This window comes from Rhincodon typus, chromosome 14 (genome assembly GCF_021869965.1).
Source record: "Rhincodon typus isolate 14 chromosome 14, sRhiTyp1.1, whole genome shotgun sequence".
NCBI classification, from domain to species: Eukaryota; Metazoa; Chordata; class Chondrichthyes; order Orectolobiformes; family Rhincodontidae; genus Rhincodon; species Rhincodon typus.
Window position 1 is genome coordinate 58,938,220 of NC_063345.1, and position 24,715 is coordinate 58,962,934.

The 24,715-nt window shown below is 39.0% G+C and overlaps 1 protein-coding gene across 1 annotated transcript in view; it reads right to left on the reverse strand.

The window, feature by feature from the left end:
• The window catches only part of LOC109932200 (succinate--CoA ligase [ADP-forming] subunit beta, mitochondrial), a 77,027-nt gene that overhangs the window by 17,853 nt on the left and 34,459 nt on the right, over positions 1-24,715 (reverse strand). The window contains exons 5-8 of the mRNA XM_048605076.1: positions 17,797-17,925; positions 10,808-10,946; positions 8,914-9,075; positions 7,774-7,916 (exon numbers count right to left, since the gene is read on the reverse strand). Coding sequence (XP_048461033.1) covers positions 7,774-7,916; positions 8,914-9,075; positions 10,808-10,946; positions 17,797-17,925 — 573 coding nt within the window. The remainder of the gene's footprint in view (positions 1-7,773; positions 7,917-8,913; positions 9,076-10,807; positions 10,947-17,796; positions 17,926-24,715) is intronic.

The window sequence follows — 24,715 nt, forward strand, 5'->3', positions numbered from 1 at the left end:
CTTCTGGCTGAAGACTGCTGCAAAAGCTTCAGCCATACTTTTTTGCACTGACGTGCTAGGCTCTTCAAACATTGAGAATTGGGATATTTGTGAAGCCTTCTCCTCTAATGAGTTGTTTAATCGTTCACCATCATTCACAAATGGATGTGGCAGGATTGCACAGTTTAGATCTGATCTGTTGGTTCTGGGATCACTTAGGTCTATCACTTGCTGCTTATGTTGTTTGGCATATGAGTAGTCCTGTTTGGTAGCTTCACCAGGTTGACACCTCATCTTCAGGTATGCCTGGTGCTGCTCTTGGCATGCCCTCCTACACTCTCTATTGAACGAGGATTGATCCCCTGGCTTGGTGGTAATGGTTGAGTGGGGGATATCCGGGCCATCAGGTTACAGATTGTGCTGGAGTACAATTTTGCTGCTGTTGATGGGCCACAGCCCCTTATGGATACCCAGTCTTGAATTATCAGATTTGTTCAAAGTCTGAAGTGCCCTGCAGTTTAACTCCATGTTCTATGTTTTTTTGAAATTGTTTGCCCTAGTTGATGAACGTGAATTTGATGGTTTGCAAAGTTTTTATTCCACTGTGATCTTTATTGGTGAATAAATCCTAAATTAGAATATCTCACTAAGTTTGATTTATCAACTTTATGTGCAAGTTACTGGCAGCATTCAATTAAAACAATTGTGTCCTTTGAAACTCTGTGTATACTAGATATGACCGAAGTAATCGGTGATCAAAAGCTGCAACAGACCCATCAGAAGTCTACTCACAGTAATGATGTACCTGTTTTTTATAAAACAATTTTTATTTTGTGGTTAACAAAAATTGTTTTTTTTTTCAGATTTAAACTGAAATGCCTTTGATTTTGGTTATCTTAAAGAACTGCTGATGGCATAATCCTATTACCATAGAGATTCATTGTTAACAAAGGTTCTACGCAGATTGTACTAGAATTTCAAGTGCATAATTGAAAAAGAAATGAAATTACGCCCAGTGGGTATTTGTGCTCACACATGGGATTGGATATAGACCCTGTTAATTTGATCTTTTGTTGCTAAGTACATTTTGTAACGTATTTGTATTAGCTTTTTGTACAAGTGCACACTCCAAGCTTACATTTTACAGTCATTAATCTTGCACTCATCAGGACTAAGATGCAAGAAACAGACTTGAAAAAAAAACAGCAATTTATACAGCACGAGAGAATTAGATGCTGGTTGGTTACGCCCATTATTGGCAGACTGATTGGTCAGCATGTTGTGATCAGAATACAGAAGAAATTGGCACACTCCATGACCCTAATTTTATCAATGAAAATGATGCAACTTATGTACAAATTCGTTTTGCCTACAAGGGTTCTGTGTATTAGTATACAATGCTACCAGGAAGTACAAATGCATCAGATTACAAGCCCAAGTGATAAATTTAAATTGGTTTCCAGTGTAAATCTTAACATGGTTCAGATTATTTTAAAAACATGTCCAAAAGCAGAATTACATCTAATCTAATCAGGCCTGGAGATATGACATTGCAGAAAAAAAACCTCTCAAGTTCAGATTAATACAGGTTGGCATAATTTGTAATGCAGACGCGCTCACTATTTTGTTGCATGTATCGAGTGAGAGAACAGAGACTTGGACTAAAGTACAGCTAGGAATGGGGAAGATTTTGAAGTCTGTGAAAGGGAAATAGTAATGTTGAAACACTTACTTTCTACAGGACGTGGAACCATATCCCCTTACAAGATATTGATTGCTTGTAGATACATTTCGGCACCTACTAGAATTCTGCCTTTCAAACCAAATTGGTCCTAGAATGCTTATTGATATTTTAATTATGAAGATAAGGCACTTGAATGGATTTGAATAACATAGATGTTAAATCCATTAAGAATTTAATTCAAATGCAGAAAGTTGACAAGCTGAAATATTTCACAATATATTTCTATGATAAAAGTAAGCTTTAGATGACAAAGGCATACACCATTGCACGATTCAGTTAAACTCATGGGATTTTCAAATATCTCAGATGATGCAAATACAAACTCTCTTTAGGACTTCAACGCATTAACTAGGTACACACTTGTATGCAGCATTGTGAGGTCACTGTATTGTTTGGAGGTGCTATCCTTCAAATGAAATGTTTTATACTCATGCTCCAACTGCAGAACAAAGTGCTCTCTTGGTGTTTCAACCAATTTGTCCCCTTTCAACCAACACCAAAAATCTTTAATTGTAGTGCTTTGTTGTGAGATTTTGCTATGTGCACAAGATTACAATCAATCAAAATTGAATCATGGTACTCAAATCAGCAAGAGGATTTCATCTTTAAACTACAGTGTATCCTCTGAAGCACTAATCTGATTTCAATCCAGCATTTATTGCTCATCCCTAATTTCCTTGCAAAGATAGCGACTGGCTTCTCTGATGGTCTGCAGCCTATTTTAAAATGCTACCCCTACCAGTGCTGACCAGTAAGGATTCCAGAATTTTAATGAAAAAGAAATTTAGCAGTTGCTTAGAGAAAAGATGACAGCTGGAAAAACACTGAATTGCTTACAATGCAAAAAAAATGTGCAAATTCCTAAAAGAGAAAAAGAAGAAACAAAAAGGCAGAGAAAAGAATTCGAAAGCCAAAGCAAGTAGTGCCATAGAGTCTAGCTGAACTATAGGAGGTAGATGTTGCTTCGATTAAATATTTTCTATGAGGGATGGCACCTCCAAAAATTGAGTATGGGCCATCGAGATGATTACTTAATAATGTACACATTGAGAACACGTATAAAGATCAAGGCAGAGGTTATGCTGATTGATGCAAGCAGACCTTTCTAACAATTGGGCACAGTAGTTAGTCAAGTATGATTCAAGCAGCTATATTTATTCAACCAGATTTGGCTTCACCAGAGGCAACTGATTCATGTGATATGCAATATTAAATCAGCAAAGTCATAGATACAACATGAAAATCAAAATTCATCTGTCCTGGCTGACATTAATTGCAGCACACAGTTCAAGTAACAGCACCTTTTTTCAACCAATAGATTTTTTTAAACACAGATTTACGGAGGAAAAGAAACTTAATGTTTGTAGCATCTTTTAACTCCTTAGCATATTCTAAAGCATCTCATAATGGGAATAAAATGCTTCTAAAACAAATAAACATAGCTATAATATACATGCAGCGAGAGCCCACATTTTATTTTTGGAGGAGGTATTGAAGTTGGTTGGCTCGCCGAGCTGGTTTGTTGTTTCGCAGACGTTTTGTTACCATGCTTGGTAACATCCTCAGTGCAGCCTCCGATGAAAGCATTGATGTGTTTTCCCTCCTGATTTTTAAACTCTGGGGTCCGTTGCAATGGATTGCCTCACTTCCGGGTTTCCTCCGTAGTGGAACGTATACAGGGTCGAGTTCAATGTGTTTATTAATAGCATGCTTCGTGGAGTGCCATGCTTCCAGGAATTCTCGTGCTTGTCTCTGCCTAGCCTGTCCCAGGATCTTGGTATTGTCCAAGTCGAAGTCGTGGTTCTCCTTGTCCATGTGGATTGAGATGAGTGAGTATTGGTCGTGTCTTTTTGTAGCCAGTTGGTGTTCATGCACTCTTGTTGTTAGTTTCCTTCCTGTTTGTTCCTGATGTAGTGTTTCTCGCAGTTTCTGCAGGGGATCTTGTAGATGACATTGGTCCTGTCCATGGCGGGGAGTGGGTCTTTAGTTCAGGTGAGCACTTGTTGTAGGGTTGATGTGGGCTTGTGTGCCATCCTGGCAGTCGTTCCATGTTGCTGCAGTGTACAAACGAAAGTACACCGAAAAGCCACACACACAGACCAGGTACTGAACTTCAATAGTAGCCATCCCACCACACACAAACAAAGCTGCGTGCGAACACCATTTAAACCTATTTCCACTACGAAGGAAAATCGGAAGTGAGGCAATCCATCTCAACAGACCCCACAGTTTAAAAACCAGGCGGGAAAACACACCGATGCTTCATCAGAGGCTGCACTGAGGACGTTACCAAGCATGGTAACGAAATGTCTGCGAAACAACAAATCAGCTCGGCGAGCCAACCAATTCTCAACACCCACAATCCGCGCTACAGATCTACTCCAAAACCTTGGTAGAGGTAATTCAGGCATGGGAACGTTGCCTACTTTTCTTCAATCAGTGCTAGGAGATTTTTTAAATCCACCTGAACAAGCTAAAGGTATGATGGCTTATCCATACCTGTGGTTATGCAGCAATTTCTCAGCACAGCAATAAAGTGTCAGCCTAAATTATGCACTCATGTCCACAGTGGTGTTTGAATCTGAGTTATAATAAGACTAATATGCCTGACATTTATAAACATCAAAATGTTGCCTCAATTCTATGCTTCCCTTTCACTAGAAGAGTAAAATAAACTAATAGATACAATTTGCTTCAAAAATGTTATTTATATAAATAAGCACGTTCCTTGTGTTTATGTTGCATATGGTTATAGTAAGGAATAAGAAATATAGCAAGTGAATTAATATGCAACTATTCTTTTTATTAAATACATTTGTTGCAGTAGTTTGGGCTCAATAAAAATTTTCGTTTAAAACTTCCACAGGACTTTCAACCAGATGCCAGAACAACTTATGAAAAGATCACTGCCATTAGTTTATCAAAAAAAAAAATGAAGCTGCCTCATCCCCAAAATGGATTTTACATGCTGATTTTTTTTTCATCCCAATCCCTTTGTGGCTGCATCAGCTTTTGTATTAGCTATTATGGAGGATCTGCACTGTTGGTTCCCAATGCGTTCACTTTCTACACACAAGGGTAAACCTAAACGATGTGTTCCCTAACGTCAGCAAAAAAAAAAAACACAAGCTATGATATAGTAGCCCTGTATATCTACATTTGGTTCTCTGATGGGCACGTGAGAGAGGTGTGTATGTTTTGAGAGACTGGCATTATGATCCACCACTAACTGCCACACTTTTTTTTGGATTTGTTCACATCCTTGTTCCTGGAAAGACTGCCAGATGCCCTGTTTGCAAACGATCACCAATGTGACTCTTCATCTGGCCATCAGATGCCATACAATGGCAGCCCAAAGACATCAACTCCTTATACCATCTCCTCCTTTTAATACCTGTGCAGCTCAGGTCTAAAATAGAGTTGAGAATTATCGCTGCCTCCCACTCTGTCATGTTCTGAATCTTGGAGATATGAATCACTAAACTGATGAGATGTTTAATGGCGTTCCAAGTTGCTTTTCAAATGCTTTGGCATGGTTCCAAGTCTAGCTGAGGTTTGACTTTGATTTCTCTTCTGTAATTTGTTGCTTGAAGTGACTCTTGAATTTTTGATTATCACAAATCCTACTGCAAACAGGATGCATGGAATTCAAGGCAGACAGGCCACGGATCACTTCCCTCAGACTAGTTGCTCAGTCATGGAAGATTTGGTCCCTTATTTCATTCTCATCATTGGTGACTGTCTATCAATAACTTTCAAGCATGAAATCTAAATTAATTCAAAGCCCGATTAAATCATCAGTTTCATACAAATCTCCTGTCCATGTCAGCAAGCTTACCAAGGGAATTAAATTAAATTAAGAAGCTGATCAAATTTAATTTGAGGCTTATAATTAGGAATGTTGGTATCTTGAATACCAATTATGACAGCTAATCAGTCACCCTGCAAACTCTTCACAGGACAAAAGCATTTTAAGCAAATGCAAAAGTTAAAAATTTGATAATTTAGTCATTATTGCTGTTCAGAGTTAAAGAAATATAGGAAAAGGAGTAGGACATTCAGCCCCTCAAATGTGTTCTGCAATCCAGTCAGATCACAAGTGACCCGAACCTCAACTGCATTTATAAGTCTTAACTTGATTTGTTCTCAATACATTTAACCCACTGACAAAATTCTCAGTGCTGAAAACTTCAACTGGCGATGGTTCTACAGCCTTTCGTGGATACAGAATGAAAGGCGGTGAAAATTTGGGAACGGTAGAAACATAATCACGTAACGCCTCTCTCCCGCCAGTTAGACAGTGCTGCCTCCAGGTTGTGCTGTACTGAAAGCTAAGGCTTCAGTCACCCAGCATCATGTTCGTTTTGTTGCATCCTAATGGAGTTGGCGACCACTTCTATAACAGAAAGGATGGAATTCAAACTCTGTGCATGCACACAGCTGGTATCAGATTCTTCCATGATCCTTCACATTGTACAAAGGCTTTCTTGCAGGTTTGCAATATAAAAAAAATCTTGCCTTCCTTCTTGCCGTGCTAATAAATCACTGCAACAGAATTCACGTGGATCTCACTCTCCATACAGCTGGCACTTGCACTTCCCTATCCCATGTCCCGATATCTCAGTGCTGCAGTGGAAGCTTGGACTTTCACAATACATGTTTACTGTCATGTATACTCAGACTACTGTTACCATTGCCGTAGATCGCAATATGCTTAGCAAGGACAACAGAAGACAGCCATACAGGAGTATAAAATGATAATTACAAAACGTCTGCACACTTCGGATTTATATAGTTGGTTTAGAATGTTTACTTCATGTTTGTTTCTGCATTGTGGCGAAGACAACACTATGATGGTTGGTTACAGAGGAAAGATAAAACACAGGAGTGTTGATGAATGGGGAATTGAGGTCATTGATCCAGCGGGCTGTTTTGTTCTGCATGGTGTTGAGTTTCTCAAGTGCTGCTGAAGCTGAACTCAACCAGGAAAGTGCTGGCTATTCCATCACATTCCTAACTTTTGCCTTGTAGATGGTGGGAATGATTTGAGAGAGTCAGGAAGTGAATCACTTGCTGCAGAGTATCCAGCCTCTGACTGAATCCTGTAGCCACAGCGTTTACATTTTACTGTAGTTACTTTTCTGGTCAATGGTGATCCCAAGCTATTGGGGAAGTGGTGATGGCAATGCTGTCAACTATCAAAGAGTGATGGTTAAATATCAAGAGAGTGCACAATCCGTTTCAAATGTGGTATATATCAGCAACTGACATGCGACACTCCCAGCGATATATTTGTGTAATCAGTGGAAACCTGCATAATGCGAAAGCCTGCAATCCTAATGAAACCACAAGCTTGCTCCCCTCTGGCAAGAAAGGAATGGAATGTCATTAGTTCTGTTTGAATAGTCAGCATCAGTAACTTTCCTTACACAACAGTGGATGGCAAACTCCACAATGTTGCAAATACATCCAGCTTTCATGGTTCTGAAGTTGCAGTTACAGTTGCAACAGGTAGCAGATTTCTGAGATGATGATTTTATAGTACAGATATCTGACACTGTTCTTTGCTGAGGTTCAGGCAGGTCAATTACTCCCTGAACATATCGGTGGCTCAGCCTCCTCTTGAAAGTTCCTCTGCATTTCAGCCTGAGATTCCTATCCCTTGCTCTTTTAGCAACTTGCCTGGTTCTACATGCTCCTGGCTCAATTTCTTAATTAAGCTGCAATCCAAGGTGAATGCCTACCTGAAGACTCATGTCTGGAAGGAACTGGCTTGAATAAATATTAATTCCTTTAGCATTGGCAATATATTCCCTGCACGCTTTCTTAATTTAAAAAAAATCTAGATAACACAAAAGATTTGTACAACAGCAGCAACAGTCAATAACAATCAATATGCAACAAGCGTGAAAGTAGTTGATAATCCCCTGACACGGGGCTGGTGGGGAATCCTTCCTTCTGCTGAACTTATTTTCAGCCTTTGATGATTAAAAGAGAACAATGGTGCAACAGTGCTCCAAAGTGGCAGCACTGGCAACTTTTATACCTACCTTTTTGTCTGAAGTAATAAGTCTGAAGGCTTCTGTAACTTGCTGGGCTGTTGCTCCGCCACCCACATCCAGGAAATTAGCTGGAGTGCCACCATGAAGTTTTATAATATCCATGGTTGCCATAGCCAGTCCTGCACCATTCACTGTATTTAAAAAAAAAGCAAATTTAACTATCTGGAGCAATGCACTAATACTTATGCACAAAAACAGTAAGTAAAGGTTAAATTATTTAGTGTACTGCAAATTATGTAGTGAGTGAAGAGATCTTCCACGGGTTTGTACAGTGAATTTACTTTATAAGCAATTAGTTTTCAAACTATTTTACTAACAGGCAATGGAAGAAAATAATTGCATCTTTTGTAAACAGAAAAAACTCAAAGGAATAAGCTGCAGACATTTCACACTATAAAATCAAAGAATGGCTCAAATATAATTTGCACAGAGACAACTATACACAGCTGAGGATCACCTAGAAGAAAGGATACATTGGCATTGAAACTTTTGGATAAATTAAATACAGAGAATAAATCAGCCCACAATGGAAATGACTGGTAGAGAATGGGTTGGTGAGATTGCGATGAAGGTCAGCAGAAGGATACATACAAAACATATGGTTGGAACTGTTAATATCACATTTGCTCCCAGCCATTTATAATGCTACATAAAAATGTCATACAATAGAAAATAAGTTATGAAACAACCCCAATAACTTTGTTTTAAAGTTATGCAGCTGAACAGATCCAGATAAAACCCCTGCTCTGTGCTGTTCACAGAGTGTCAATAGGTCTTTTTCAGTCAATCCCAATGTTCTCAGCATAATTCATTTGGGAAGGAGAAGAGATGAGGGAAAAAATCACCATAGGTTCCTACTTTTGAACAGTGTCTGGCTCTATTAGAAGATGACTGTGTGGACACTGGTTTAAGGAAATTGAGATTTAGTTGTGGAAGTACAGTACTCAATAGTTTATGAAAAAATTTAGATATGGGCTATGCATGAAGAGCAGTTATTCATGAAACACCTGAGTGATTCTAAGAAAGTAGTTAAAACTGGCAATAAGTATTGTAGAAAGATTTGATGAGATGGTTAAAATCCAACAACAATCTTAATCTATATCACTTCCATTTCAGATTCTTTCCTACCCAAACAGCCTATGTTGCCATCTAGTCCAATGTAGTTAAGGTCTGCCTTTGCTGCTTCCTGGTCTCTTTCATCTTCTTGGGACCAGTCTTGCAAATCAAACACTTGTTTTTGACGGTATGCAGCATTGGAATCAAAGGTGATCTTCGCGTCCATGCACATCACTGAAAAACATGTCTTGATATTTACTAATATACCAAGTTTACCAAATAACTAATTAAAAGACAAAGAATTTCAATCGAAAACAGATTAGAAAATGTAATCTGTGTAGATGTAATTAGCACTGCCACATGACTTTAGACAACTTAAAACACTTCATGGAGATTCCAAATTCTCAAATAGTAATCATGCAAACTCATGACAGTAGCATTGTAGTACTGTTGCTAATTCAGATGCCTGACTTCTTGCTCTGGATTCAGGAGTTCAAATCCTATTATAGCAGCTGGTGGTTCAATTACATTAATTAATAAATCTAGAATAATGAACATCAGGAAACCATCAGATTGACATAAGAACACATCTATCTCATTTTGGTCCCTTAGGAAAGGAATTCTGCCACCATTACCCAGTCTGGCATACATGTGACTCTAGGTTCTCAGCAATGGGCTGACTCTTAACGACCTCTGAAATAGTCTAACAAGTCATTGAGTTGAATCAAGCCACTTCACTACAGAACAATTTATGTCCAATCAAGTGTAAGAAAGCAATGAACAGCATTACATAATGAAGAACAATTTACTTATTTAAAAAATTATTACCAGCCCAGACCAGAGGGAAAAGAAATACAGCATGTTTGCATATAAAAGACAATGTATGGTCAACGAATGAAGGAGTCTACAATTAATGTATGTATCTGTGGGCATTCCATAACCACAATGATTATAGTGGTTCAAGGTCCAGTACTGCTTTCTCTGGGTTCTAGGGTTGGGAGAATTCCATGAATACAAGATTTATTTATCCATCACAGAACATCAGTATCTGCAATATCAGTGACAGATTGACTTAATACAGTATCTGCGTGTATATCCCCAAATGAAGAGGGGGCTAAACAATAATTCTGATGATTTACTGTGTTAACTTCCACAAATAGTTTGAACACTAAATACATGACAACTTTTTGAATTCCCACCCTTCCAGAATAAATACCAATTCACATATTTTATTTTCTTTCCACCTGTTGCTTACATAAAATCTGAAAACAATCTAAAAATATACAATTCAGGTTATGCTGAACAGGGTTCCCAAAAGCATCTCTGATTGGCTTAAGGTGCAAGTCTTCCAGCAGGTCAATTGGTTAGCAAATTAGTTAGCAAACAACTTATCTAAACCAGGAATCTTACTTCAAAAATTGAATGAAATGTCATAATGGACAAACCAATGGGGACTAGTAAGCAAACCAGATACATGAATGAAACTGACGAGAATTAGATTTAGAAGCAGGCTTAGCAGCTGTAAAAGTGGATAAATCTGCAGGCCCAGGTAAGTTTATCCCAGCTGTTGAGGAAGCAATGGAGGATATATCAGAGGCCCTGTTAATAATTTTCAAATCCGGTCTGATCACAAGTGAGATGCTAGAAGATGTTAACATTGTTCATTATTAAAAAAGGGATGGGTCAATAACCAACAAATACAGATCTAAGGTAAGAGGTAAAAGGTTAAAAGAAGAGTCGAGGAGAACATTTTTCCCTACTCAGAGGGCAGCAGGAGTTTGGACCTCACTATCTGAAAGTGTGCTTGAGTTAGAAAGTCTCATATCATTCAAACAGTGTTTAGATATTACTTGCACTGTCATAATCTCCAGGACTATGGGCCAAGAGCTTAAAATTGGGATTAATGTAGTCAAATTTGCGCTATAAACATCTATTAATCTATGGAGAACAGTAAGAGTTACTTTACCCACGCCTGATGAGTCTTCCACCATCGGGTTTATCTCAATCAACGTGGCATCATATTTCAAGAAGAGTTCATACAAACGTACAATAACGTCTGCAGCATCATCTACTAGTGCCGCTGGGAAATCCATCTGCTGAGCAACCTAGTGTATACAAAAAAATCCTACTGCAAATAAAAAAAAGCAAGCTATTTTCTCATACAATCAAAACTAGAAAATTGTCTCACAAGGCAGTTTACCTTATTATTTCCCCCAAAAAAGAAAAAGCAAACTTAAAAGCAAAAAGTTTAGTCAGGCTATGGCAGGAGTCAACAAATGGCAAACTATTTTAAAAAGTATAGTCTTTTTATAAATATAGTCATATAATCATTTGGAGAAGACGACTCTGCGGAAAAGCCAACCATTTTGAGCATCTTCGACAAGGTTAGATGGAAACCTGGCGCAGACAGTGGAAACAGTGTGCAAAAACCTGAGTGCCCCACACACCTACTTCAGCAAACCCAGTAACCCCACTTGTGGCAGGGTCTGTGAATTCAGTATTAGACTATGTAGTCACCTCAGGATCCATAACACAAGGATAAAAGAATGTCATCCCCACTCCTAAGGAATCACCTTAGAAAAAGAGTGGCTGAGTTCAAGTAGTGCACCATGTGGCTGCAGGGAAGGTGCTAAACTCTACTAATTAAATAATTCCATCTCCAACATTTGGAACAGGGTCAAGGTACAACTGTCTTACAGGTTTAAATTTCACCCCTCTCCAACATAGTTTGGCAGCTGAACCGGGATTTTCAGACTTGGAATATTTCTTATTTCTTTCACAACTGATACCTGTGCCATGACAAGACTTCTAGATTCATACTGACCTCCATGCAAATCATTCACAGCCATTATTTTGTCTTCCAAAAATCTTTGAAGTGCAGAAAAGCAGAAATAGAACAGTAAATGCTGTAAATACACTGCAGCACAGTCAGTATCTACAGAAAGCATGGACTCATTATGATAGTAATCTTCAAGGTGAAAAAAAGTCTCGTTTTTCAATTCAGAGATATTGATTGTTTTGCTACATATTTCCAACAGCTTTTACTTTCTCAGGATACAGCATGGGTATTATAGCGTACATGTTATGGGCAGTGGACAAAAAATTTAGAGGCTTGTGCTAATGACCCAGAGAAATAAGTTCATAACTCACCAAGTGATGGTGACCAGGAAACTTTCAGACTGTTACTTAAACCCAGCTGGTTCATTAATATCCTTTAACAAATGGACTATATCAATTTGGCCCATGTGATTCCAGACCACACAAATGTGAATGACTCTTAACTGCCCTCTGAAATTGACAGCAAGCCACTCAGTTGCGATCAAGACAGTGGCTCACCAGCACTATCTTAAGAACAATGAGCTACAGAAAATAAATGCTGGTCTTCGTATCCCACAATTAAATAAATGATAATAAATTGGTCAAGCAAAGACCAATTCAGTATCAAATACTAAAAGTAGTGTTGTAAACACTTCCTATATAATAGTGTGTTGCATAAGGACTCATTGTCAAACTTCCCTACAGATGTCTCTACAGCCTTGAAACATACAGGATTATGATTCAAATACAGAGGAGGTTTGGAATCTGATTGTCAAGTTCCAAATGTCACCTCTGGCTGGAAACTATATGTCACTTCTTCTTTTTCATTAGAACTATACAAAAATATGTAGCATTACAATTACCAAGTGACTGAGAGCGATTTATACCAATGATAAATACCAATTAGTAGATGCCCAGTTACAAGAGTTGGAATATTTGTTTATAAAAAATAAATTGTGCACAGTGGCATTTATTATGCTAGCTGAACAGGTGTTAGATTGAGCTTGAAGACAAGTTTACTTGGCACAATATTGGCCTTGCTGTTCTGTTCAAACAGGTTTTCCATTACCTTTGGCAAGTGCCTCTGGCTCTTCCATGAAAATATTAATGGCCATTTTTCCCCCACAAAGGCAAGCTCATGGTTAAATGAGTTAATGGGTTTCATTTTCTCACCCAAGGCAAGTTCATAGTTAAAAAGGTTAATTAGAAGCCGTATCCGCATGGATTTTTATTGATGGGCACTTGTAGGTCTCCTCAAGAGATGTCCTTATTGTTATGCATTTATGTGAATGAAGCTATTCTGGACTAAATTTATTAAAAATTTAATTTTATTCTACAAACTTCCAGTTTTATTGAGCTGCTAAGTTCCTGAAATGTGAGCCTTTGGTTAAACTCTACACATTTCAGCTTTCCCCCACTATCTTGGGAAGTGACAGTAGCAACCAGTAAAGAGTGAAGACTGCTAGGGCACAGATATGCAGTTTCTGAAACATTTAGCACAAGATCTTGAGTTTTTTGTGCACTAAGTTTCCTTGGATGCATACTGAAGCCATTGTAAGAAAATGAATAATTGGATAAAAGGAACATTTTGCTTGATAGTAATTAGCATAATTGGACTACTTGTGTGTACTGAAAGCTGAAGATACAGAATGCTTGCAGCTAGCATTGTTTAGCAAAAAACACCATATAATAAGAGAACTAAATTAAACAAATTAAGATATTACGGTTAAAATTTTTTTCACTATGAGGTTTAGTGAATTAATGCATTTTAGCAGTGATAACCGAAATATTGCACATTTCGCATTTTTAGTTATCTTTAAACCTCAATATGAAAAAGTAAAATCTGTATGTAAAGAGAGATGTGCATATATGATGCACATGTAAATTTAGATTGTTTCAAGTGCGTCTGACATTCTTATTAAGTATAGTGTCCCAAAATCAAAGTAGTTCAAAATAAGAGAACTTTAATTTGAGCATTGGCTCAGGCTACAATATAAATTTGCAATCTTCTGATAAAGGAAGACAACTTTGCAATGGAACTAAATGCTATCTTCCACGTACTTAGATTTGATTTGAAGTCTGTAGGTGGTTTTCCAGCTGTTTGTGCAATACTGAAACAGCATTAACCTATCAGAAACAGGTGTATAATCATTCTGGTTTAATGAAACACCATTGCTCCTACAGAATACTAATGTGTGGGAAAACACTAACAAATGTAATGGATTTTTCATTTGATTGATAAATATCATATCTCAGTTGGATCCTATGCATTCCATTCAAGTCAATTTTTTAATATCTTTCCTCAGTCTTTATACTGAAAATCTATATCTTCTTTATCTTCCTCTTTTCTTGAAATAATTCTTTTGTCTACTGTAGAAATCCAAGTGTGTTATTGGTAAATTTACCATCAATCAAGTATGTGCAATAGACCCTGTTAAATCTGACTTTAAAGAGAGGTTACAAATAAATTCCAGAGGAGCTTGCGAGATCTACCAAAAACATCAGATTGCAGAAGCAACAGCAGAAATTGAGATATCTTCCTTTTGCATTAGAATGTTCAATATTACATTAATATTATTTTCATTTTCAATTGATAATAATGACACAATGCTAAAGAACAGGAGGAATTTTCTATTAAACTCTGATCCATGTTAAGCTTTTGTAATTCTTTTATCTTGGAGCAGAAGTTATTTCACTGTTTCTGCTATCTTAGTAAATTTTGATAAAGTGCTCAGGATAAGAAACAGAAAAACTCTTTTTATATATTGCTTTTCTCCTTGCGAGAACACACTGCGTCCATAATTTAAGGTAAAGTTAGGGGGTTGTGTGACATCTTCTGAAGACAGCCTGATATCAAACCTAGGTGGTTTAATCGCTAGAGATTAAATGGGGCTCAGATGGATTTACAGGCAAAACAGTGCAAGAGTGAGAGACAATTTTAGTTACGTGCAAACATTGCATAGCTTGAGTCCATTAAGTCACAGAAAAGTGTTAAGATCATCAAGCTGTAAATAGTTATGTCTTGAAGTGTCCAATTAGGTCCAAAATAAGGCGTAGTTAATTAGCATCTCTACCTGGATACAAGGTCCCATGTACTTCAAATTGTCATGCTGGTGATTTTTGATATGCGAAGGTTACACGGGCTGCTGTTATACGGGGTTGGTTACCTATTTCCGAAAATATCATTGCATTTCATAACACAAATTAGTTCAACTGGAGATCAGAAGTATTGACAGTTCACTGCACCATAATGAAGGTGAAAGCTTTGTTCAGATTCAAAAGCCCAGGTTCATGAGAGGTTAAAATAAACAAGAAGATTTGCACAGCTTGCACTAGAAGGGGAATCTCCATTAATACTCTCACTGTGAAAGACAGTTCTGGTGTTCGTTAGGCTAAGAAAGGAAAAGAACAGGAATAAAATCTTTGGGAACTAAGTATCATTTTGGATGGATATTAGAAAATTGAATGTCTACTCAAAGAATAGTGCCACATATACCTGATGGTGGCTGTTTTTGGTTGTGTTGAAGTATACATTGCCTACAAAGTGCAGTTTAGTTAACAGCACATTCAGTCTGTCTGTTATAATTAGACGAATGTCGCCATAGACCCAGAAGACCACAGGCCTGCGATCTCGTGACAGTCACACAAGACGCGGCGAGATTAGCCCGAGTGTCACCACACCTCTAGTGAGAGGCAAGGTTGAAAAATAGCACACTTGTGATGACCTTATCTGGTACAGGAATTGAGCCTTCACTGTTGGTGCCACTTCCGTTTCCAGCCAACTGAGCTAATCAATCTCAATCTGATACATATATTCAAGGGTTTTCAGATGTTCTCAATCATGAGTTTGATCACATACCCGGAGAATTCTAAATGTCTCTTCCCGATCTCAGTCAGCAGAGTGCTTTTAGTCTCAAATCTCACCAGCACATCTTTTCATTGGTAGTGAGATTTGCCTAAGATATCTTCACCATTCACCTCAAAACCAACTCTGCTACCTCAACTTATCCCTGCACTGCTTTGCTGATCATTCAACACTTGATGGCAAATTGCAAAATTGATATATTGTAGCACTCAATTAAATTAAATCTTTGTTTTAATGGTCAATGTTGCATCAAACATAATTTTAAAAAAATTGTTGAACCTTTCTGTTACAAATAAACTTTGTGTCTTATCTCTTGGCAACACTTTTTGCCTGATATTAATTATTTAATAAGTTAACAAGATTTGTCTGCCCATTTGAATGTTCCACTCTTCTTGATACCCTTACATATTATAAGCATCCAAAGGAATTACTACAAAGTTAAACTTTTCAAAAAGGCTTAACTCTGGTACATTTTGTCAATTATTTGGATTCAAAAATAGGTCTTGGATAGGTAAATAACATCAATAGGATGTTGATGTACATGTCTTTAAGTCAACATATTCAATTCATAACAATTCATCTGCAAAGAAATATTGAAAGAGCTTAAAAGAGGGTCACTTTTTTAGTCTTGTTTACTAAATATGAATTTAACAAGTTGAACCAGTGCAGTTGTGTTTTGGAAATGCACAAGTGTTTATTAACTGCTTAAAACAAAACATTATTTGTTTTTGAGTGGAACTTGATTTTGCATTGAAATGCCCTTCAATTTCTCATGTTTTCCAATTTCATTTCACCAATGCTACCTGAGTCAATCCATTATTTCTCAAGAGCCTTTGATACTATCTGTATGTAATAAAAAAAAACTTTGCACACTACTGCCATAAAACATGAATTTACTTCACCTTTGAAACATGACATCAAAACAATTCAATAGCTGTTACAATGAGTTTTATTTGCAGTCATTTTTGTTTCTAAATTTGCTTTGTTCATGGAAAATGCTGATGAAGCTATTTTTTACTTAATTCTTTATTGGGACGAGTGCTTCTGGCGAGACCAGGACTTATTGCCCATCCTAACTGCCCTTGAGAAAATAATGGTAAACCACCTGTTTGAACTGCTGCAGTGCAGCTGGTGCAGGTCCTCCCACAAGTGCTATTATGATCAGTCATAAACCAGGAATTATACAGATCAACTGCACTAATTTACTTAGGAGAGCAAAAGAATGGGTTGAACATTTTTCAAACTAATACCTCCCAAAGGTAGCATCGATCAATTAAAATTGACAACAGAACATGGGCATTTCAGTAGTCAGCAGTCTTCTACTTCTGAAGAGCAAGTTCAAATCTATCTATAGTTTGAAAAGACTTTTTCATAGAAGAGACTTTTGCACTATGAAAAGGAGTTTGGACAGCATCAGTTTGCAGTATAGAAATTTGCATTGAGTAAGCCACATTGCTGAGGTAGACCAAAGCTTGTGAGCTTGGCTAACAAATATCTAAAATACCATGCCAGACGTTAGAGGAAAAATTCCAACACTAAGGCTCAGGCCACACAAATGTACTGTAGAAAGATTGGAGCTTTCTTGGTTTGTTTGTTGTTTTCTCCTTATGGGAACACAGAACGTCAGAAAAGAAAACAAACATTCTATCCATCGGCTCACTAAGCTGCATAAAAGAAAAATGGACAAAAAAACTGATCGCTTAAAAATAATTGCATTTTAAACACAAATTAAACTGTTTTTCTAAAGAAAATAGCGACAACATTGAGAGCAAATACAAATTTCAAAGAATGATAATCTTGGGGCAGTGTACATTATGGTTAAAACTACAGCGTATGGGAACTGGCAGTTTTGTTTCCCATTTGCTAATTTTACTTCTTTTCTAATCTCCTACTGAACCTTTCTGAAATTATTTCTAAAATTATTGTAGACAGTTTACTCTCACACCCACAGAGACTCATCAGTCCACTTTATTTCCAAATTTCTCTTTCTCTAATGATTTTATTTGGAGATTGAAGCAAATCAAGGGTGTGTCGGAAGTAAGCAAATCAACACATCTGCATCAATATTCAATTATCGACAGCTAAATTCATTTCAGAACAATTACACCTGACCATAAGCAAAATAAGAATGAAAGTCAAGAGTGCGATTAATTATGATCTCCTAATATTTTGAGGTGAAAAATTCTCTGGAATCATAATCAAACTGTATTTGTTTAGTGAGTACTGAAATGCTTATTACTTAATTCCCTCAGTAAATAGATAAGTAGCAGTACCTTGGCAGCCTGCTCTCTCTTAATTCCCTCCATAATGTCCACCGGTTCCTTGATAATGGCATCTGGAGTCTCTGCTGCCACATCTTCAATATTCACCCCTCCATGACTGCTGCCAATAAGAACAGGTCCCTTGGAGAAAAACAAGCAAAACATATTTGAAAAAAGACTTCAAAAAAACTTGAGGGATTCTTTTAAAAAAAAAAGGCATGTGAATAGAGATGCTTCCTTTTCAGATTCTGTAGTCAGTTACTGTGACACAAAGTCATTTTGATTGGAATGGTTTTTAGCTTTGGTCAGGAGGGGTCCGGAATGGGTGCTTGAATAAAAACAGGGAAAACATCAATCAAGTACCACACACACTCGCCACCAACACTCTAACCCCCTCTCTCCACAAACTGTTATCCAGCCATACTTACTAGGAGTGGCTAAATGTGCATTACAAATGATGTCAGGCAAAGCTGTGATGTCAAGGTGTAGAGCTGGATGAACACAGCAGGCCAAGCAGCATCAGAGGAGCAGAAAAGCTGACGTTTCGGGCCGAGACCCTTCTTCAGAAATGGGGGAGGGGAAGGGGGTTCTGAAATAAATAGGGAGAATGGGGGAGGTGGATAGAAGAGAAGATAGGTGGAGAGGAGACAGACAGGTCAAAGAGGCGGGGATGGAGCCAGTAAAGGTGAGTGTAGGTGGGGAGTTAGGGAGGAGATAGTTAGGGATGAGGTTAGTAGGTAGGAGATTGGGGTGGGGCTTGAGGTGGGAGGAGGGGATAGGTGAGAGGAAGGACAGGTTAGGGAGCCGGGGACAAGCTGGGCTGGTTTTGGGATGCAGTAGGGGGAGGGAAGATTTTGAAGTCCACATCGATACTATTGGGCTGCAGGGTTCCCAAGCGGAATACGAGGTGCTGTTCCTGCAACCTTCGGGTGGCATCGTTGTGGCACTGCAGGAGGCCCAGGATGAATATGTCGTCTGAGGAAATGGGAAGGGGAGTTGAAATGGTTCACAACTGGGAGGTGCAGTTGTTTAGTGCGAACCAAGCGTGGGTGTTCTGCAAAGTGGTCTCCAAGCCTCCACTTGATTTCCCCGATGGAGAGGAGGCCACAACGGAAACATCAGATACAGTATACCACATTAGCAGATGTGCAGGTGAACATCTGCTTGATGTGGAAAGTCTTCTTGGGGCCTGGGATGGGGGTGAGGGGGGAGGTGTAGGGGCAGGTGTAGCACTTCCTGCGGTTGCAGGGAAAAGTGCCGGGTGTGGTGGGGCTGGAGGGGAGTGTGGAGCGGACAAGGGAGTCCCAGAGAGAGTGGTCCCTCCGGAAAGCAGCTAAGGGTGGGGAGGGAAAAACGTCTTTGGTGGTGGGGTCGGATTGCAGATGGCGGAAGTGTCGGAGGATGATGTGGTGGATCCGGAGGTTGGTGGGGTGGTACGTGAGGACGAGGGGGTTTCTGTTTTGGTTGTTATTGCGGGGAGGGGGTGTGAGGGATGAGTTGTGGGAAACGCCGCTCAGGCCCCACCACACCCGGCACTTTTCCCTGCCCCCGGAGGGAATCCACCTCCCCCTGCTCCCCCCCCCCCCCCCCCCCCCCCATCCCAGGCCCCAAGAAGACTTTCCACATCAAGCAGATGTTCACCTGCACATCTGCTAATGTGGAATACTGTATCCGCTGTACCCGGTGTGGCCTCCTCTACATCGGGGAAACCAAGCGGAGGCTTGGAGACCGCTTCGCAGAACACCTACGCTTGGTTCGCACTAAACAACTGCACCTCCCAGTTGTGAACCATTTTTCAATTCCCCCTCCCATTCCTCAGACGACATGTCCATCCTGGGCCTCCTGCAGTGTCACAACAATGCCACCCGAAGGTTACAGGAACAGCACCTCATATTCCGCTTGGGAACTCTGCAGCCCAGTAGTATCAATGTGGACTTCACAAGCTTCAAAATCTCCCCTCCCCCTACAGCATTCCAAAACCAGCCCAGCTTGTCCCCGCCTCCCTAACCTGTCCTTCCTCTCACCTATCCCCTCCTCCCACCTCAAGCCCCACCCCAATCTCCTACCTACTAACCTCATCCTGCCCCCTTGACCTGTCCGTCCTCTCTGGACTGACGTATCTCTTCCCTACCTCCCCACCTACACTCACCTTTACTGGCTCCATCCCCGCCTCTTTGACCTGTCTGTCTCCTCTCCACCTATCCTCTCTTCTATCCACCTCCCCCATTCTCCCTATTTATTTCAGAACCCCCTTCCCCTCCCCCATTTCTGAAGAAGGGTCTCGGCCCGAAACGTCAGCTTTTCTGCTCCTCTGATGCTGCTTGGCCTGCTGTGTTCATCCAGCTCTACACCTCGTTATCTCAAATTCTCCAGCATCTGCAGTTCCTACTATCTCTAAAGCTGTGATGTCCCCAGGCAACAGTCAGCACCAAAGCCAATTTAACAAAGCTCAGTTAACAAAGAAAATTCATAAGAAACCCTTCTTGCATTACCAATATCAAATAGTATGAACTCTACCTTTCCAATTGGGTTTGACAGGAAAGGCAACATCATATTAGCACTAAGCCAAACAAAGCATAATGTTTAAAGTTTGAATCAACTATCTATTATGAATTAGATGTTCTCAGTCAGGACAGCAATGCAACAGTTGCTCTTCGGCAATAAAGGAAAATCCAACCAGGGCACTTGTTATCGATTGGTGCCATTGAGCTCTGCTGGAAAGTAATCACGCACAGAACGTATAACTTCAGAAAGTAGGATTAAGCTGAGCTGCGATGCCAATTGTAGTCAAATAGCCGAGTGTCTGATCTGACACAAAAGTCTAAACCATGCACCAGAATTCTACAAATAACTGGTCAAAATTCTGGGCAAAACTGGCTCACAGAAAGATGGATGGAACTAAGGACATTTGAAAGTCTGAGTTATTTCCAATTAGGAGTGTTGCCAGGTAAATTTAGACTTGGCAACGTATCAGCATGGCTGGGTCACGGCTAGGGAATAGTTAGGAGTTGCCTCAACTTTCACTCACACTAATTTGCGATAATCGTAATTTAAGGCATCTAACAAGTTGAAAATATGCAGATGATTATTTCTAACTCCATAAATACTGAGTTAACTTTTCAAGTCAATGGCCATTCTTCAGAACTGTGATCAGGCTTCTGATGAAAAGTCACCACCTGAAGCGCTCATCGATTTGCTCTTCACAACGCTGCCTAACCAAATGTGTATTTCCATAAATTTTGATTATTTCAGATTTTCAGTGTCCACAGAATTCTGCTTTTGCAGCTAACAAGCTATTGGGTCATGGACTAATTATAAGCCTGGTTTCTAGCCCTGTCTGATATGCTCAAAATGACTGAATTAAATAATGAATTCACGTGACAGAATGAATTGCCTTAGTTTAGCAACAAATTGTATAAATAGAAAAGTGAAAAGTTCTGCTCACTATCAAGTGCAGGAGAGATTTGCTGTATCACTGTTCAAAATAGTTGGGATATTGTAACAATAAAATTAGATCAAATTCATGATTTCATAGAATGAATTAAATGATAAATATATTTCACAGAATTACTCAAATTACAACATGATTGTGGACTGTGGTCCAAATTGATACATTGGTATTTATCATCCACTTGTGATCCAATATCCATGTCTGCCCCAATTTGAAATGCTTTCATCCTGCTGTCTTTCAGAAATCTAACGTATTCTCAAATTTTGACCAGGTTTCTGATTCTAGTATCAGCTTCATTGGCATATTACAAAGTCTCAATTCTGTCCAACAAAATTTATTCAGTCCTTTGTTCCGAATCTTCTGAATGAATACATTCGTCCTAGGACCTTACAGGCAGTCCACTCCATTCACAAGTCGATTTGTACGCAAGTTGGAACACAATGCAGGACAATGGAAAGCAATTGTCAGTTAAGTACAGGAAATGTTTGGACACCAGGTCTTTAAAATTAAACCTTTGTATGGGACTGCATCTTAAGTAAGATGTTCATTAATGAGGAACCAATGTATTGTTGTCTTCTCCAACAACAGTAAAGAATCAGGTATTAAAATTATTCCATTCCTTCAAAATTTTCAATTTAAAAATAAATCACTGCTTAAGCTGCAACAAAAGAAAGATACTGCAAATACTGGAAATCCGAAATAAAAACAGAATTTCTTTGGAACACTGTCTCAGTTCCAAAGTACAGTTACATTGAAATGCAAGTCATTGTGTCCATTTCCATAGATGTTGCTAGACATAATGGGGCAGATTTTCCGTTGGCCAGACATTCTTTATGCCAGTGTAGATGGGAGTTGCACATGGAGATCCTGCAGAATGCCCATCGTAGTACATGCTGAAGGAACTGCCCAGGAAAAATTTACCTCTGGCAATTCCTCTGCACCTGGAACCATCCGAAAACCTTTGTTTAAATCAGAGACTTCAGACGATGCCGATGTAACTTAGTAAAATAGTTACTCAGGAAAAGTTAGGGATTATTAAATAAATAGTCTATCTCATGAGTAACTATTAATCTGTGGGACATTGCCACTTCCCAGAAAATGCAGCCCAATGAGTTTCTCCAGCACTTTCAGGTTTTATTGCACCATTTAATCTTTTCTGCTGTAACCAACAGTCTTCTTTGGGTAAAGTCTTTCTTTTTATTTCATTACATCAGGCAGTAAAGCTGTTTTTCTTTTATTCATTTGTGGGCTATGGCTGGCCAGCATTTATTGCCTGTCCCAAGTTGCCTTTAAGAAGGTGGCGGTGAGCGGTCTTCTTGTACGGTGCAGTCCACCTTCTGTAGGTTTACCCAGAATACCACTAGGGAGGGAATTCCAGGATTTTGATCCAGAGACAGTGAAGGAATGGCACTGTATTTCCAAGTCAGGATGGGTGAGTGGCTTGGAGGGGAACTTGAAGATGGTGGTGTTCCCACGTATCTGCTGCCCTGGTCCTTCAGATGGAAGTGGTCATGCGTTCTAAGGAAGGGTCACTTGACTCGAAATGTTAACTCTGATTTCTCTCCGCAGATGATGCCAGACCTACTGAGCATTTCCAGCAATTTGTGTTTTTGGTTGTGGCTTTGGAAGATGGTGTCTGAGGATCTTTGTTGAATTCCTGCAGTGCATCTTGTAGATAGTACACACTGCTGCTACTGAGCATCAGTGGTGGAGGGAGAAGATGCTTGTGTGTATGGTGCCAATCAAGCAGGCTCCTTTGTGCATTCTCTATTCCCGTAACATTCTTTGAGGCGTGAATCCAAAATTGCTAAGGTTTTATTACTGCTTAATCATTAAATCTCAACCTATATGTTCTAAGAACATAAGAAATAGGAATAGACTATATAGGTTTCAAGCTCCACCATTAAATATAAACACGGTTGGCTATTTACCTCAGCTCCATGTCCTTGTCCACTCCCTTTATGCCTAGAATCCCTTAAAGATCAAAACTCCTACTATCCTACTTGTTGGGCTGAATGGCCTGTTTCCACACAGTAGAGAATCTATGATTTTATGATATGGACAAGGACCCCCAATTCCATCTGTTCGGTAGCTTTCTGCAGTCTCTCTTTTTAAATAATATTCAGCTTGTTTATTCTTTCTTCCAAAGTGCAAAATCTTACATTTTCGCACATTATATTCCATGTGCCAAGTCTTTTTCCCTTTGCTCAACGTGCCCATATCCCTCCGCATACTTTCTTTGTTATCCTTACCACTCGTCTTCCCCCTACTTTTGCATCATCCACAAACTTGGCATTCACTTTCCTCATTCAAGTCATTAATATAACTTGTAAATAATTGTGGCCCAGCATTTATTCCTGAGGCATTCCACTAGATTACCATCCTGAAATGTCTCCCTTATCCCAATTCCATTAGTTAGCCATTAAGATTACTCATTCTTACAAAATGAGAACCCCTTTCAAGGGAATCATTTTGTGCCCTTACCTAGCTGCCTGGAAAAGGCCATGGTGAATTACCTTCTCTGCAGTTGGTTATACAACTGAGCAACTTGCAAGGCCTCTTCAGAGATCATTGAGGAGTCACATATAAACCAGACAAACTAAAAACAGCAAAACTCATTCTCTAGAAGATGCTAGTGAACCACTTGAATTTTAAACATAATTGGACAATTTCACTGTCACACTTTACTGATATCGGTTTTATTCTTTAATTCAACTTTATAATTGACATTCTGTTGGATTATCAGTCCAAGTTCTCTAGATTACTAGCTCAGTGTGATAACAAGTACTCTACCATTGCTTAATTTTGTCGGAGTAAAATAATTATTTTTAAAAAAAAGGGCACTGTGTGATCACTAGGATCTCCATTTACACAGATGAACAAACTCCGGGGCTCAACATTTTGATTTATTTTAGAAACAAACTTGTGCCAAATGGCCTGATTCTGAGCAGTATGTTTGAAAGAAGAATTTTCTAAAGAGTACTTATCTTACATGATTAATCTTAAAATTCTGATAAAGTGATTTGTGACAGGATCAACTTTTCTTTTCAAAGAAAGGCATTTTATAGTGAACCAAAATGCAGCAAATGCACACTTGATCTACAAGTATATCTGCAGTTATTTTAAGAACAGTCAAAACATGACAGCAAGTGAACTTTAAGCATAACTTCAGCACAGAGAGAACTTGGTATCGTGACAAATGTTCCAAAAGTAATGCAGCAAAGTGAAGGGATTAAGCTGCCATTAACACAGTGAGAGATTTTTGGAAAGGGGCAAAACTTATAAATAGATATCTGTAAGCGAAGTGAGCAACATCAATGTTGAAACTGAGCAGAAGGCTCTTCCATTTCAAGAAGCCAGTGAAATAATAAGCACTTCCAGGTTAGCTCAGCAGAGCAAGATAAAATTCAGCCACACACTCAACAGATTTCCCTAACTGAACAAGTATAAAATGTTATATTTCACCCAGCAATTATAACT